At 49.2% G+C, this 13620-nt stretch overlaps 1 protein-coding gene across 6 annotated transcripts in view; it reads left to right on the top strand.

Moving 5' to 3' along the window:
- PECAM1 (platelet and endothelial cell adhesion molecule 1) overlaps positions 1 to 12921 on the top strand; it is a 101746-nt gene extending 88825 nt beyond the window's left edge. For all 6 annotated transcript variants that reach the window (XM_032616024.1, XM_032616021.1, XM_032616020.1 and 3 more), the window contains 2 exons: positions 7012 to 7034; positions 11876 to 12921. In XM_032616024.1, the coding sequence (XP_032471915.1) occupies positions 7012 to 7034; positions 11876 to 11905 (53 nt within the window). In that variant the 3' untranslated portion in view covers positions 11906 to 12921. The remainder of the gene's footprint in view (positions 1 to 7011; positions 7035 to 11875) is intronic.
- Positions 12922 to 13620: the final 699 nt, after the last annotated feature.

The raw sequence follows: 13620 nt of genomic DNA, 5'->3' as shown, positions 1-13620 counted from the left end.
CCTCTGTCAGCCACTCAAAACCATCATAGGGTTGAGGGAGGCTCTATTATTATTCCTGCTCTACAGATGGGGAAATGGGCAGAGGTGAAATAGCTTGTCCTGGTCCCAAGGCCAGTGGTGGCAGAGCAGGGACTGAGTGTGGGGAGCCTGGCTGCAGAGTGACGCACTTCACAAGCCTCATGTTTCCTCTGTGTTGCCAAACCAACTGGTTTCCCCTTTCATCAGCTTAATTAGAGGATGCAACTCTGTCTACTTTAGAAATTAAGAGTAACAGCCTGGTATGGTCTGGGTGAGCCTGGGTGAGTCATGGAGCCTCTCGGGACCTCTGTCACCTTCTCTGTGGAATGAGGGGCATGGGCTCGAATCTGGATCAGGGGTTCTCCAGGTTGGTTACAATACAGGTAGACTGGCCCCACCTCTGATTCAGTAGGTCTAAGTGAGCTGAGAATTTGCATTTCTAACAGATTCCCACATGCTGCTGCTACTGTTCTGGGGACACACTTTCAGAACCATTTTCTAGATGCTCTGAGTTCCCTTCTGACTGTACCACTCTGAGTTCTGCCGTGCTTCTCGTTTGAAGCGGTAGAGTCTTTCTTACTCCCCAGCAATCCTGGAGGGATTGCTCTAGATTGGCCGGCAGAGATAACCCAGAAACACTGTGTGTGTGTGTGTGTGTGTGTGTGTATGTCTGTATGTGTGTTGAGGGGAGGGTGTGACCCACAATAAAAAGAGGCCCCGTGAGGGTCTCTGGGCTGGTCTGGGAGCCTGCTGAGCGCAGGGCTGAGTCTTATCTGACTTTTCCTTCTTAGGTTTTTGTTCTTCCCCAACTGAGAAATTTCCCCAGTTTCTCAGTTCCCCATCACCTTCCAACGAGCAGCACTTCAGGGCTGGCTATTTTGGGAAATGGCTCACAGGGCGTAGTTCTGGCTCTTAGACCCCCTTGTTCCCCTGAGTGATGCAAAGGAAAACTGCTCCTCTAGATAAGCAAAAGGGCAACAGGCAGGCCTGCCTCCAAGGAGCAACCCCAGGCGGGGCTGGAGAGGGTGTCAGGGGATCTGGTAGGCCATGGGAGGCACCAGGTCTTTGCAATCTTGGCTTTAGGCTCTGAGCTCAGCATTTTTTTTTTAAACCTGTGGTAAAATATATTGGGTTGGCCGAAAAGTTCATTCGGGTTTTCGTAACATGGAAAAACCCAAGCGAACTTCTTGGCCAACCCAACACATAACACTTGCCATTTTAACCATTTTTACATGTACATTTCAGTAACACTGAGTACAATCACATTGTTGTATGATCATCACCACCATCCATCTCCAGAACTTTTTCATCTTTCCAAACTGATACTCCTTACCCATTAAATGATAATTCCCCAGACCCAGCCCCTGGCAACAACGACCGTTCTACTTTGTGTCCCTGTGAACTTGACTACGTTCAGCTGTTTTAATCTGTCAGATCGGGTGGTTGAATGAATGATCTTAAGTTGCTTTCCAGTCATAACATTCAGAGTCTCAGCGTCCTGGCGTTTGGAAGGGATGGTCATTTGTCTATACCTTGGTCACTCCAGACCCAGGCTCTGGAACATGTCTGTGGTGGGTGCGGACTCAGTCCCTTCTAAGAGTCACTCCCCAGGTCCCTTGGCGCCAACCCTAATCCTCTGCCCACCTTTGACTCCACGTTTGCCCTTCAAATCTGAGTTAAGTCCTGGATCTCAGGGGCCATTTTACCGTGTTTCTGCTGCATTTGTGTCAGCCAGAGGCCAGCCTGGGCGGTTCTCTGTACTGCAAACCTCATGGAAAACACCCTTAATAGGAGACCTGGGGGTTGGTCTTGGCTCCGCCCTCATCAGGTTATAAGACTTGGCCCCACCCCCACTGCTATCCCATCAGATGTCAGTTTCCTCACAAGTCCCCACTAAAATTCCCTTGGCCTCAGTGCAGCTGCTGCGGGGTGGACATGTCAGTGTTCCTCAGGAATGTACGTGGCCCTTGAGTGGATAAGGGCTGTTGTGGACAGGTGGGTTCTATAAAATGAGGAGGGAGGGAGGCATCTCTTCCAACTCATTACCTCCCACTGGGTCTTGACCACAGTCACACACATCTGCTCTTCTGTATTTTTTCATAGTTGAAAATTTATTGGAAAAAAATTTTTTTCTATAAATTTATTTTTGACTGCACAGGGGCTTTCTCTAGTTGGGGCAAAGGGGGGCCACTCCGCGTTGTGGCACGCGGGCTTTTCATTGCGGTGGCTTCTCTCGTTGTGGAGCACGGGCTCTAGGTGCGCGGGCTTCAGTAGTTGTGGCTTGCGGGCTCTAGAGCACAGGCTCAGTAGTTGTGGTGCACGGGCTTAGTTTCTCCGTGGCATGTGGGATCTTCCCGGACCAGGGCTCGAACCTGTGTCCCCTGCATTGGCGGGCAGATTCTTTTTTTTTTTTTTTTATAAATTTATTTTATTTATTTTTTTGCTGTGTTGGGTCTTCATTGCTGCTCCCGGGCTTTCTCTAGTTGCGGCGAGTGGGGGCTAGTCTTCATTACGGTATGCGGGCTTCTCACTGCGGTGGCTTCTCTGGTTGCGGAGCATGGGCTCTAGGCGTGTGGGCTTCAGTATTTGTGGCACGTGGGCTCAGCAGTTGTGGCACGCAGGCTCAGTAGTTGTGGCTCACGGGCTTAGTTGCTCTGCAGCATGTGGGATCTTCCCGGACCAGGGATCGAACCCGTGTCTCCTGCATTGGCAGGCGGATTCTTTTTTTTTTTTCCTCTCACTGTTGCGGCCTTTCCCGTTGCGGAGCACAGGCTCCGGACGCACAGTCTCAGCAGCCATGGCTCACAGGCCCAGCCACTCCGCGGCATGTGGGATCTTCCCAGACTGGGGCACAAACCCGTGTCCCCTGCATCGGCAGGCGGACTCTCAACCACTGCGCCACCAGGGAAGCTCCTGTTGGAAAATTTTAATTCATTACTAATATGTTGTTACAGTAACTCAAGCACAAATGGCATTATGTTGCCTACTCTTAACTATTCCAACACCTGAAATATTCATTTTTAGGAAAATGTAAGTACTAATACAGTAGCATACTAGAAAATTTTGATATTAAAGCTTATTTTCCCATTGGAGTTACTTTGCCTTTTTTTTTTTTACATATACATGTATCTATCAGTTTTCAAATTCTTTTCCCATTTATGTTGTTACATAATACTGAGCAGAGTTCCCTGTGCTGCTATTCTATTTTGTTGACATACTGCTGAGCTAACATCTTCCTGTCCCAGCAATTAAGTCACTCTGAGGCGAGGAAACCTCCCGATCTTTGAGCTTTTTCACTTTCCAGCCATTAGATGATTCTTTGCTACATGTTCCCTGCCTGTTAGGGAGGGAAGGAGAGGGATTCTCAGAACTTGGAAGACTTTATCAGAAAGAGACCAAATTGAAGTCAGCCTCCGGAGAAGACAGAGCAAGCCCCAGGGACACTGCCAGAACGGGTGGAGAAAGAGATTTTGCCCCTCACTAAGCTTCAGCTTTCTCAGGGGAATGGAGAAAATGCTGATAATTTCCTCATAATTTAGATCTGCAAGCTTAGCACTTGGGGTTTTTTAAAGTTCTTGTTTCCTTCTCCTTTATTTGCCTGAGGTTAGGATTTGTCAGCAGTAGCAGCTCTAGTTATGGTTAATGATATGGCTTACCAGAAATGGGAAAATTCGTCTGTTTTTGTGCTCCTCAGTAAGCAGACATGTGGATGATCCTCAGAAGTGAACATTGCAGGAAAGTGATCCAGGTCCCAGTGTGGTACCTTTCTCTCCCAACCCTTAACTAGAGCCCATTTACTCCCACCCACGTGGTTTTGGACTTCACGCAGGATAGTCTGTTACTCAGCTGAGCCCTCTTGGTTGAGATGGAGGCGGCGTCTTCGCAGGGTTTGTTCATAGCTTGGTGCTCTGGGCTGTGAGCTGACCTGGAGTCAAAGGCGCCCCCCACTCCACCTCTTCCTCCTCTGCCTGGTGCCAACTAATTCAAGGAAAGGTTTGATTCTTTTCCTCCCCCTTGTTCTCTAGTGCTCTCCTAGTGACAGGAGCTAAAAGAGCTAAACCGTAGCTGGGTAGAGAGCCTCTCCGTGAGTCAGCTCATCGTTATCCGTTGCAACGCTCCTCAGCTTCCCTCAGCCTGCTGGAGCCTGGTGTGAACTGGAATTCCCGGCTAGCCAGGGAAGTGTGTATCTTCACTCTGATTCAGCAATTGATGGCTTTACAGTGCCCCAGCTCGTCCTGAAAGTACTTTATAAAATGGTTTGCAGTTCATCCAAAGCATAACTTACTAACATATATTTACCCCAGTTTTTAAGGCAGGAGAATAAAGCGGTTCATTATAATTAATTAGCAATGCAGTCAAGTTCTTCCCTATGAAAGAACTAAGGTCTAGGATAAGATTTCCACAGTTTAGGGCAGAGATTCTCAATGCAAGAGACATTTGGCAATGTCTGGAGACAGTTTTGGTTGTCATAATTTGGGGCGGGAGGAGGGGTGCTACTGCATCTAATGGGTGGAGGCCAGGGACGCTGCTAAACATCTTAGAATGCACAGGACAAGCCCCATAACAAAGAATTATCCAGCCCAGAATGTCAGTAGTGCCAGTGTTAAGAAACTCTGGTTTGGAGGAATTCGTTTCCTGTCATTCCTCCAAGACGAGAGCTGGTTTTCCTCCCTAGATGCCCTGTGCCCACCTTGGAGGTATCCTGGGCACATCCCACCCGACAACTAGTGGTTCTGGGGAGGGATGCCAAGTCCTGCTCCAGACACTAACCTATGTCTTTTGGATCAGGCAGGGCCCACCTCCCTCACTCCGCCTCCTTCTTCTGCTTTCTCTTTGCCTGGAATTCAGACTTCTGGGATACTTCTTAAGGGAGCAGAAATCCAGTATACCAAGAGTGGCTGGTCATGGAGACGGGACCAAAGAACAGAGAGGCCCTATGCCATGTCCCCTCTGGGAGGGAGAGAAGAGCACTTTAGGACCTGTCCCCACCCATCCTGCGAGGCCCAGAGCAAACTAGCCTAGTGGGCACTGACAGCCTGCCCCCAGGGTGGCATCTCCTACCTCAGAGTGCAAGGCAGTAAAACTTGCTCCATTAAAAAAATATATGGGGGCTTCCTTGGTGGCGCAGTGGTTAAGAATCCGCCTGCCAATGCAGGGGACATGGGTTCGAGCCCTGGTCCGGGAAGATCCTACATGCCACGGAGAAACTAAGCCCGTGCACCACAACTACTGAGCCCATGTGCCGCAACTACTGAAGCCTGTGCACCTAGAGTCCGTGCTCTGCAACAAGAGAAGCCACTGCGGTGAGAAGCCCACGCACCGCAACAAAGAGTAGCCCCTGGTTGCTGCAACTAGAGAAAAGCCCATACGCAGCAAGGAAGAACCAATACAGCCAACAAATAAATAAATAAATTTATTAAAAAAATATATGGATACTACCTACCAGATTCTGGTACCAAAAAGAAACAAAACAAGTGTGCATAACTTGGAGCTCCATCAGCATTATCAGCATACTTGAATTTTAGTATTCTGTGTCCCTGTTGCTTTAGGAAACACAGCCTGAGGCTCTTGCCCTCCTGTGTCTGATTCCAGAGCCCTTGGGGCTTTGGAGGAATGGGAAGCATGGGATCCTTTGGGTCCTCCCAGGTCAGGTTTGGGCTGGGGGTGGGGTGCTGCCCACAGCCTTACTCAATGTGTGGAAGTTTACACAATGGCTCAACTTCTTGGTCGGGCTGATTCATCCATTTGGCCTTTGACGCCTACCTCTGACCCAGCCAGGACAGAAGGGGGCCCCTTAGGAACTCCTGGCCCTGTTCCCTCTAGAGGAGACGCACAATGGAGCTGTGATAAGACAGGGTTTGAGGAGGAAGTAGACTGGTGGAAACAGGATATTTTTAAATTAGAGAAAGAAACAGAAGATTGTGACTCCTGTTGTGACAGTTGGGTCCTGAGACAGCCCAGGATTCAAAGGGACTGGGCTTGAGCTTGGGCGGTACCAAGGCCCCTTGAATTGCCTCTCAAGTAAGACTGAAGATTTGGGAGTGGGGACAGGGTATGACTCTCCACCACCTTTAAGAATAGCAACCAACCCCCAAACCCTCATCTCCCCTTGGGCCTTCCCCAGGCTTCTGTGTCTTCGGAGCCATGTCCATAGTGGGCTATTTGGGGAATCAGCCCCAACGTGTAGGCCACTCCCCATTCAGAAACTCTGCTGTTAGTGGGGCCTGGTCCTGTCCAAGAGGCAAATCATAGCCCTCTCTTGCCTCTTGCCGTGAAAATCATTCCTAACTAATGCAGGCGGGGGTCACGCACCCTTCGACGCAATGTCTCCTGTTCTCTTCTGGACATTTTCAGAATGTCCAGCCAGTCCCGGCATGCACCCTGGCAGGAAGACTGTGTGGTCTCCGGATAACTGAGATGAGGCTCCCCGGGCCCTGCCCTTCAGACAGCACTTGAACCATATATGCCAAGGGCATTGGCCTTGTTTGTACTTTCTGCTCCATTTGATCCCACTCCTGGGAATAGACAAGCTAGTATGAAATATGGAAATTGCTTTATTCCCAAAGAGGACATTGGCAGCATTATTTAAAATAGCCAAAACTTGGAAAGCACCTCAACTTAAATGTTGACATTTAAGTCAACAGTGGAACCAGAGATAATTTTTACCTGCTTTCTACTTTTCTGTAGTTTTCAGTTTTTTCCCTAAACTAACAGGTGCTATTAATTCTTAAACAACTGTTTAAAATGTTAAACTAGCTGCCCGGGACTTTATATGCTTGTCACATGGAGCTACAGGGCCCAGGGGAAGCTATCTATGGGCAAAAGAGCCATAAACCTGGGGACCCAGTGAGCTTGAGGGTCTGGCGTCTCCTGCACCGCGCCCCCTCCCTCCCTCTTTATTTGCGCAGCTCCTGAGATGTTGGGCGTAGGGGGTGGGGGGAGCCTAACTCATGCTCTGTGTTGCTCACCTCCATGTTATCCTTTGTTTTGCAGATTTCGTGGAAAACAGATATTCCGTAAGTACACATTTCATATGCACTATTTTTTTTAAAACAGTCCATCGAATAGTGAAATATTTCCAGACTCACCCAGGTTCTGCAGCCCCAACAATGACACCCCTAGACTAGCCTCGTCTGTTTCAGACCAGGAGCCTGGGCTCCTCTGACTAGCCTGGTCATCAGGCTAGCCAGGTTTTCTAGGCCAGCTGTGATTTTGAAATTCTCTCCTACTGTTTCCATCATTATGACTCAGCCCACTTGTGAAGGGAGAGCCTGGAAGTCCCCCGCAGGGTTGGGAATCTAGGGCTCTCAGCTCCAGATGAGCAAAGTCCACATTTCCTCTGAGTCTAGGTCCTTGGAGGTGAGGCAGATTCGGGGGGTGTACTTGGAGAAGAGAAGCGTCCAACAGTCACCCTCACACACCAGGCTCTCTGCTGCAGGGGACACACAAGGTCTTTGATCCAGTGAGGGAATCAGATGAGTTTTCTTGGCTGAGAAAGCAAAGGGATAACAGCTACTCCAGAAGCCATGGAAACAGAGAACAGAGGTGCTTTGTTCTGCCTGGTTAGTGGTCTCTTCACCAAGGAGGGGTCATTTGGATGGGCCATGAGGAATGAGCGGGTTCCAGCAGCGTCCAGGTAGAAAGATCATCAGGTGCAGCGTGAGGGTTGGAGCAGTCTCTAGCAGCTCAGAATGGGAGCAGACGGGGGTGCCGGTGACAAGTGATAGGGGAAAGGTAAGTTAGGGCTTGCTTGGGAAAGACTCGAACACCTCATTATGAGGTTTCATTCTGTAGGAAATAGAGGATTTAGGAAGCTGCCACTTGGCAGATGGGAATGTTTAAAAGAAGTGCAGAGGCCCAAGTTCAAGTTTTGTGAAGACCCATTTTCCCCTATCTTCCTACTCCCGACCTTTTTATGAGCTACCCAGCAGCACAAGAGTTAACTAACTGGGCAGCTAACATCTTAAGAAATGAGGGATTTGTCTGGCAAACTGCTTCTTTAAGGTCTGGGAAGAACTTTCAGCAAGATTGCCGGTAGCCCTTCCAATGGGCCCCCAGCTTCCTTTGTTTTGCCTGAGTCTGAATTCTTGTAAAACAGAGAACTCATTATGCCTTTGACAGACAGGAAGCCGCTGACATTCTTTTTATGGAGGAAGGCTATCAATTTAAGGAAAAGAGGAATGAAATGAATGTCTTTTTCTAGCCTAAGCCACCCAGACTCCTGAAATCAGAGACTGTTGCATTGGAAGGAAAAGGGGCCCAATTTATAGATGAGGAAACCAAGTCCTGAATTGGCAGGACAGCTTGACCAGGGTCACCCAGCTTGTTAATAGCAGAGCCAGGACTAGAACCCTAGGTCTCCAGACTCCCCAGCCAGTCCACAACACAAGACTTCCTCCAAGAAGTGATGTCACTGTCCCAGCCATCATGGCGTTGCGAGAGTGGAAAGTGAGAACTTTGCCCCATGGGCCTTGTGGGTCTCGGATAAAGAGATGTTCTCCCGCTGCAATAATCGTGGCTGTGTCCACCCAAGGCAGGTCTGCTGGACCTGCAGGACTGACTTATTTACTTTTTCTTCAATCCAGATGATCTCTCTGGACAAAGGCTCTGAGCTCTAGGACAGACAGTACTTCCCCTTTCCCCAGAAGCCAGCCCATGGGCCCAGGAGTCTGCTTCCAGAACGCTCCTGAGAGTTCACCCATGGCTGGTCCTGTGCCCCAAAATAATAAGGCCTTTTGGCGGGAGCACAGGGATTCCCAGCCGTTGGGAAAGGCATTTTGAATCTTTAAGGGAATGCGTCTTGTTTATAAAAGAAGCAGGTATAGTTTCCCTAATAATCAGCTGGTGAGGGTCAGGAGAAAATTAATTGAATTGCTCAGCAGGGAAATGGGAGGGGATTTCCTTCCTGAAATCAAACCTGGCGATCATTCCCAGTTGTTTAATGGCCGTTGCTTCTGAAAACATATTGGAGGAAATATCTTAACAATGAGATAGCCACTTAGCCAAATACTAATTTAGTATTGTTCAACTTGCTTCAATGGCGCATTCTGACTTCATTTTTCCTCTGCCATTTTTGCCTTGTTTATAAACCGTGTTGTGGCCCAGGCAGACAGATAACGTGAAAAGAGAACACCCTGTACTTAAAGGGATGAATCTGGACCCGCGTGGGTCTCAGGATCTTGGAAGGGAGGACTTGCCTTCTTACTGACAAAAGGCAATTTCTAGTTACAACTCATCTCCTTCCCTCCCGGGAGCCAGCGGGCAGCTGGACTGCAATGGGAACAGCCCTGGAGTTGGGATCAAGAGACTGGGGCATGAGTTCCAGCTCTCCAGCCAAGCCTAAGCTTCCCCATCTGTAAAATGGAGATGGTGATGGCAACAACAAAAACAGTAATGTCTACCTATTTAAAGACCATCTTCAGGGTTAAGTGAGAAACATGTGTGCAGAGTACTTTGCAGATTGCAAACTATCATATAAAAGCTAATTGATTATCTATTTTAAAGTTCTTTTCATCAAACACTCTGGCAGCATAAGGCACGGATGGAGAATTTACTTCACTTGGCCCTGAAATGCCCCTGTCACCTGAGGGGAAGGTAGCAGTTGCTTACCCAAAGCACAGGATTCAACCCAAGCCAAGCTTTGACAGGAAGCAGAGAGCCACATTAAAACTTGACTTTTCCCTGATACCTATTTATTAGACATGTCATTTCAGGCAGATTTCCTAACCTCTCGGGGCCTTAGTTTCCTCATTTGTAAATTGGAGGAAATAGAACCCTCTCACTTAGTTGTTGGAAGGATTAAGCTAGCACCTAGCACAGATCTGGTTCACTGGAAGTGCTGGGACGGGTTGCGGGGGGGGGCGCGGGGGAGACATTCTAGAAGCAGGAAGTAGAGATCCCAGGAGCATTAGAAGCAAAATGACCTTTGAGAGTGTCCACACCATGTTCTGGCCAGAAGTGGGGCAATTTCTTGGCTGTACTTGGTGTCTGACAGTTGGCCTCTGATTTACACACAGGCAAGCACAGCCTTGGATGTGAGCACATTAACCTTAACTTCCAAATCCCCAAGGCCTGGATGACTGTGGCCCAGCCTTTCCCATCTCTGGAGCTGGTCCTGCAGCAGCTCCCCGAGCACTCACTTCCCCTGGAGAGGGGAGCGGAGGTGTCTGGGAAAGGACTTGGTCTGGGGCCTGCAGAAGGCTGGACACCAGGGTCACACACACACACACACACACACACACACACACACACACACACCCCACCACCCCCAGCTGAGCGGAGGAAGTGGAGTGAGGGTAGCTGCCAGGGCTGGCGGGCCTCCAGCCCCCGGGGGCCAACACAGCTCTCTTGGCCTGCTTGCCTGGGTCTCTCCTGGCAAAGGAGGAGGCAGAGCCTTGGCCTTCCGGCTGGGGCCCCACAGACCTGCATCCTGTTCCGAGAGGCTCCGCAGCCCTGGCAGGACCAGAATGAAACAGGGACTCCATCTCAGCCAACCCTCAGGGAGACAGACAGCCCGGCCATGGCGTTCCCAAGACCTTGGCCAATCCCCACAACTTTTGCTCCTGCCTCCGCCTGAGATCCACCTGCAGCAGGGGGCCCTGTGCTCGCAGAGGGCCCAGAGTCAGGCACTCAGGCAGGTGCTGCCTGCTCTTCCGGACTCACTGCTGCCCAGGGCCCAGTATCTCCCATCATGCTCCACTCTTGCCCCCTTGCTCCATCCATTCATCAAAATCCACCCCACCTCGCTGCCCAGCTAGGGTCCTCTCACCACCTCTCAACTCCTTCTGCAGTTTGTTAGGACCTCTTCCACCTTCTAACTTCATGCTAACATTGTTTGTCAATAATTGATAGGATATAAAATTCTCGGGGGCAGGTTCTTGCATCCTCAGCAGAAATAACAGTGCCTGGGTCAGACGGGGGTCCAGTCACTGATGGGTGTGTAGGGGACACAAATAGCCTGTGGAGCAGTTAGAGAACACTGCAGGGTGGCATCTGGAATTTAAGAAAAAAATTTTTTTTCACTTTTATTGTGGCAAAATAGACACAACATGAAGTTTACCATCTTAACAACTTTTCAGTGTACAATTCAGGGGCATTAATGCGTTCTCATCGTTGTGCAACAATTGCCAAATCCATCCACAGAACTTTTCATTATCCCAGACGCAAACTCTGCACCCATGAAGCCCTGACTTCCTATTTCCCCTTCCACCCAGAATGGCAGCTACCATTCTACTTCCTGTCGCTATGAACTTGGCTCTCCTGGGTACCCCATTTAAGTGGAATCACTTGTTCCTTTTGTGTCTAGCTTATTTCAGTTAGCATAATGTTTTCAGGGTTTATCCACGTTGACATGAATCAGAATTTCATTCCTTTTTAAGGCAGAATCATATAATTTAAGAACATTCAGGTTTGATCATTTGAGTTCAGTCTTTCATTTGTGAAATATAAAAACAAACCTAGAGAAGGTTCACCTCATGTTAGAGGCAGAGCTGGAGCAAGACACCAGGTGTCCCTTAACTTTCCTAGTCTTCCTCTTTTCTAGTCTTCCCCATGTAGTACTCATGGGACCTAGTGCTGGGTTCACAGTGGGTGCTTGATGACATTGGTTGCTAGCCTGATGTGCAACGTGTTTGTGGGGGGAGTAGAGGCTGCAGGCCCTACAGAGCAGGTGTGGAGAGAAGGGAAAAACGAGTGTGGGCAGGAGCTGCCCCACAGGGCAGGGCGTGTCCTCAGATGACAGCACTGCTTTGCAGTTCCTTTGAGACGTGCTTTGTGCAGTGTTTCATATCTTTCCACCAGGCCAGTCTTCAATCCTGAAGGGTGTGACCATAGTGTGTCTTGTCTCTTGTCACTGCAGAGAACGGAAGGCTCCCTTGATGGAACTTAGGACTCCGAGAGCACACGCTCCTCCCTGGGAGGACACCCACATTCTGAGAAGAGCAGATGATTCCTGTATTCCAAGAGTTTTGTGCACTTATTTATGAACCTACCCTGCTCCCACCGAACCACGTGGCAATTCCTCAGGCCAAGTCACCAGTTCTCAAATCCATCTTAACTACATTTATGTTGGGTATAAAGGGCTAACAGAGGGGCTGGTTAATTTCCCACACGGCCCGCCTCCCACCAAGCCGGAGCATCCTCGGGAGTGGCCAGAAGCAGCAGGAGGTTCAGAGTAAACTGGCCACTGAGATATTTTGAAACTTGAATATTTTGTCTTGTACAGAGATCAAGAACTTTTCCAAGTCCCCTCATACACAGAAACCAGTTTCTGTTTTGTAGTCAATCTCTCCTAGCGAACGGCCTGACTTGGGGGCTAGTTTTTCTCTTTGCCTTTGGTCCTTCAAGGGTCTGTGGTTCTGGGCAGTCCTTGTTCCTTGGAAGTACACAGCATGGACCAGACAGCTGCACCCTGTCCCCTCTACCACCTCACCTGCCACAGATGGGAAGACAGAGCTGCTTGGGAGCAACCCCTTTGAGATGCCAGCTTGAAGATGAGGTTCATTCTGTGTAATGCACCAAGTGGAAGTGAAGTTGGGCAAAGCACAGATGTCCTTAAGCTGGTTTCCTATTCCCTTTCTTTCTTTTCCTCTACCATGCTGAAGGCCGAAGGACAGGAACATGATTGCCTCCAGCAAAGATTTTTTTTTACTAGAAAAATGAAATGCCTATTTTTCTTACTAATTTTTTGTTATTTATTCCTTGCTAAAGGAATGGTCTCCCGAGGTCTTCAAATGTTTCTGATGGTGCCCTGAGTGGGTGGATGAGGGGCTGCGGCCATTCTGTGGTGGGGTCGCACTAGCGAGCACACCCAAGCGAGACCACCTCCCTTGTCCTCCTCATTGACACAGCTGCAGGGACCCTGAGGGGTGTTGTATTAAATAAATTTGATCTTTACTCTTCACAGACCTGTGAGATGTCATCTTCTGAGAGGCCACACACGTACAGAATATCTGTTGTGCCTGGGGACTCCTCAGGGCATCCACGGCCACAGAGAACCAAGCAGGTCCCGTCAGCAGGCCAGGACCTCGGTGGCCTTCACTGAAGTCAGAGGTAGTCTGAGTCTCGAACCCTGAGTTATTAATAATCCATCAGCAGGTGCTTCAGTTTGCTTCCTGGCTGAAACCTGCTCGGCTGCTGTTGTCAGATTGAGTGAACAGTAACAGCTGCCCACCCCGCCCCCAAACCAGGATGCCCGGTTAAATTTGAATTCCAGATAAACAGCAAATAATTTTTGAGTATAAGTATGTCCCATGTAACATTTGGGACATACTTATACTGCAAGAGTATTCATTTATCTGAAATTCAAATTTAACTAGGCATCTTATGTTTTAACTGGTAACCCTACTGGCAAAGCCTCCTCCCACCCCTCTAGGCCTCAGGATCCACCCTCCCCCGTGGCCTCAGACCAGACCTCCCTGCCCCACAGGCCAGCACCACCCACTGGACCTGAAGGCAGAGGAGAGCTGCGTGTGTCCTGGGTCTGCGGTGGCAGAAACTTGAAGGAGCCTCTTTGTCTCTTCATCTCTAAGATGAGTTAGACTAACGGTTCTTAACATTTGGAGGGTTTAGATTCCTTTCAAAATATGATGGCAGCTGTAGACA

This window comes from Phocoena sinus, chromosome 20, assembly GCF_008692025.1.
Source record: "Phocoena sinus isolate mPhoSin1 chromosome 20, mPhoSin1.pri, whole genome shotgun sequence".
NCBI classification, from domain to species: domain Eukaryota; kingdom Metazoa; phylum Chordata; class Mammalia; order Artiodactyla; family Phocoenidae; genus Phocoena; species Phocoena sinus.
This window is presented reverse-complemented; position numbering and strand designations above follow the sequence as displayed.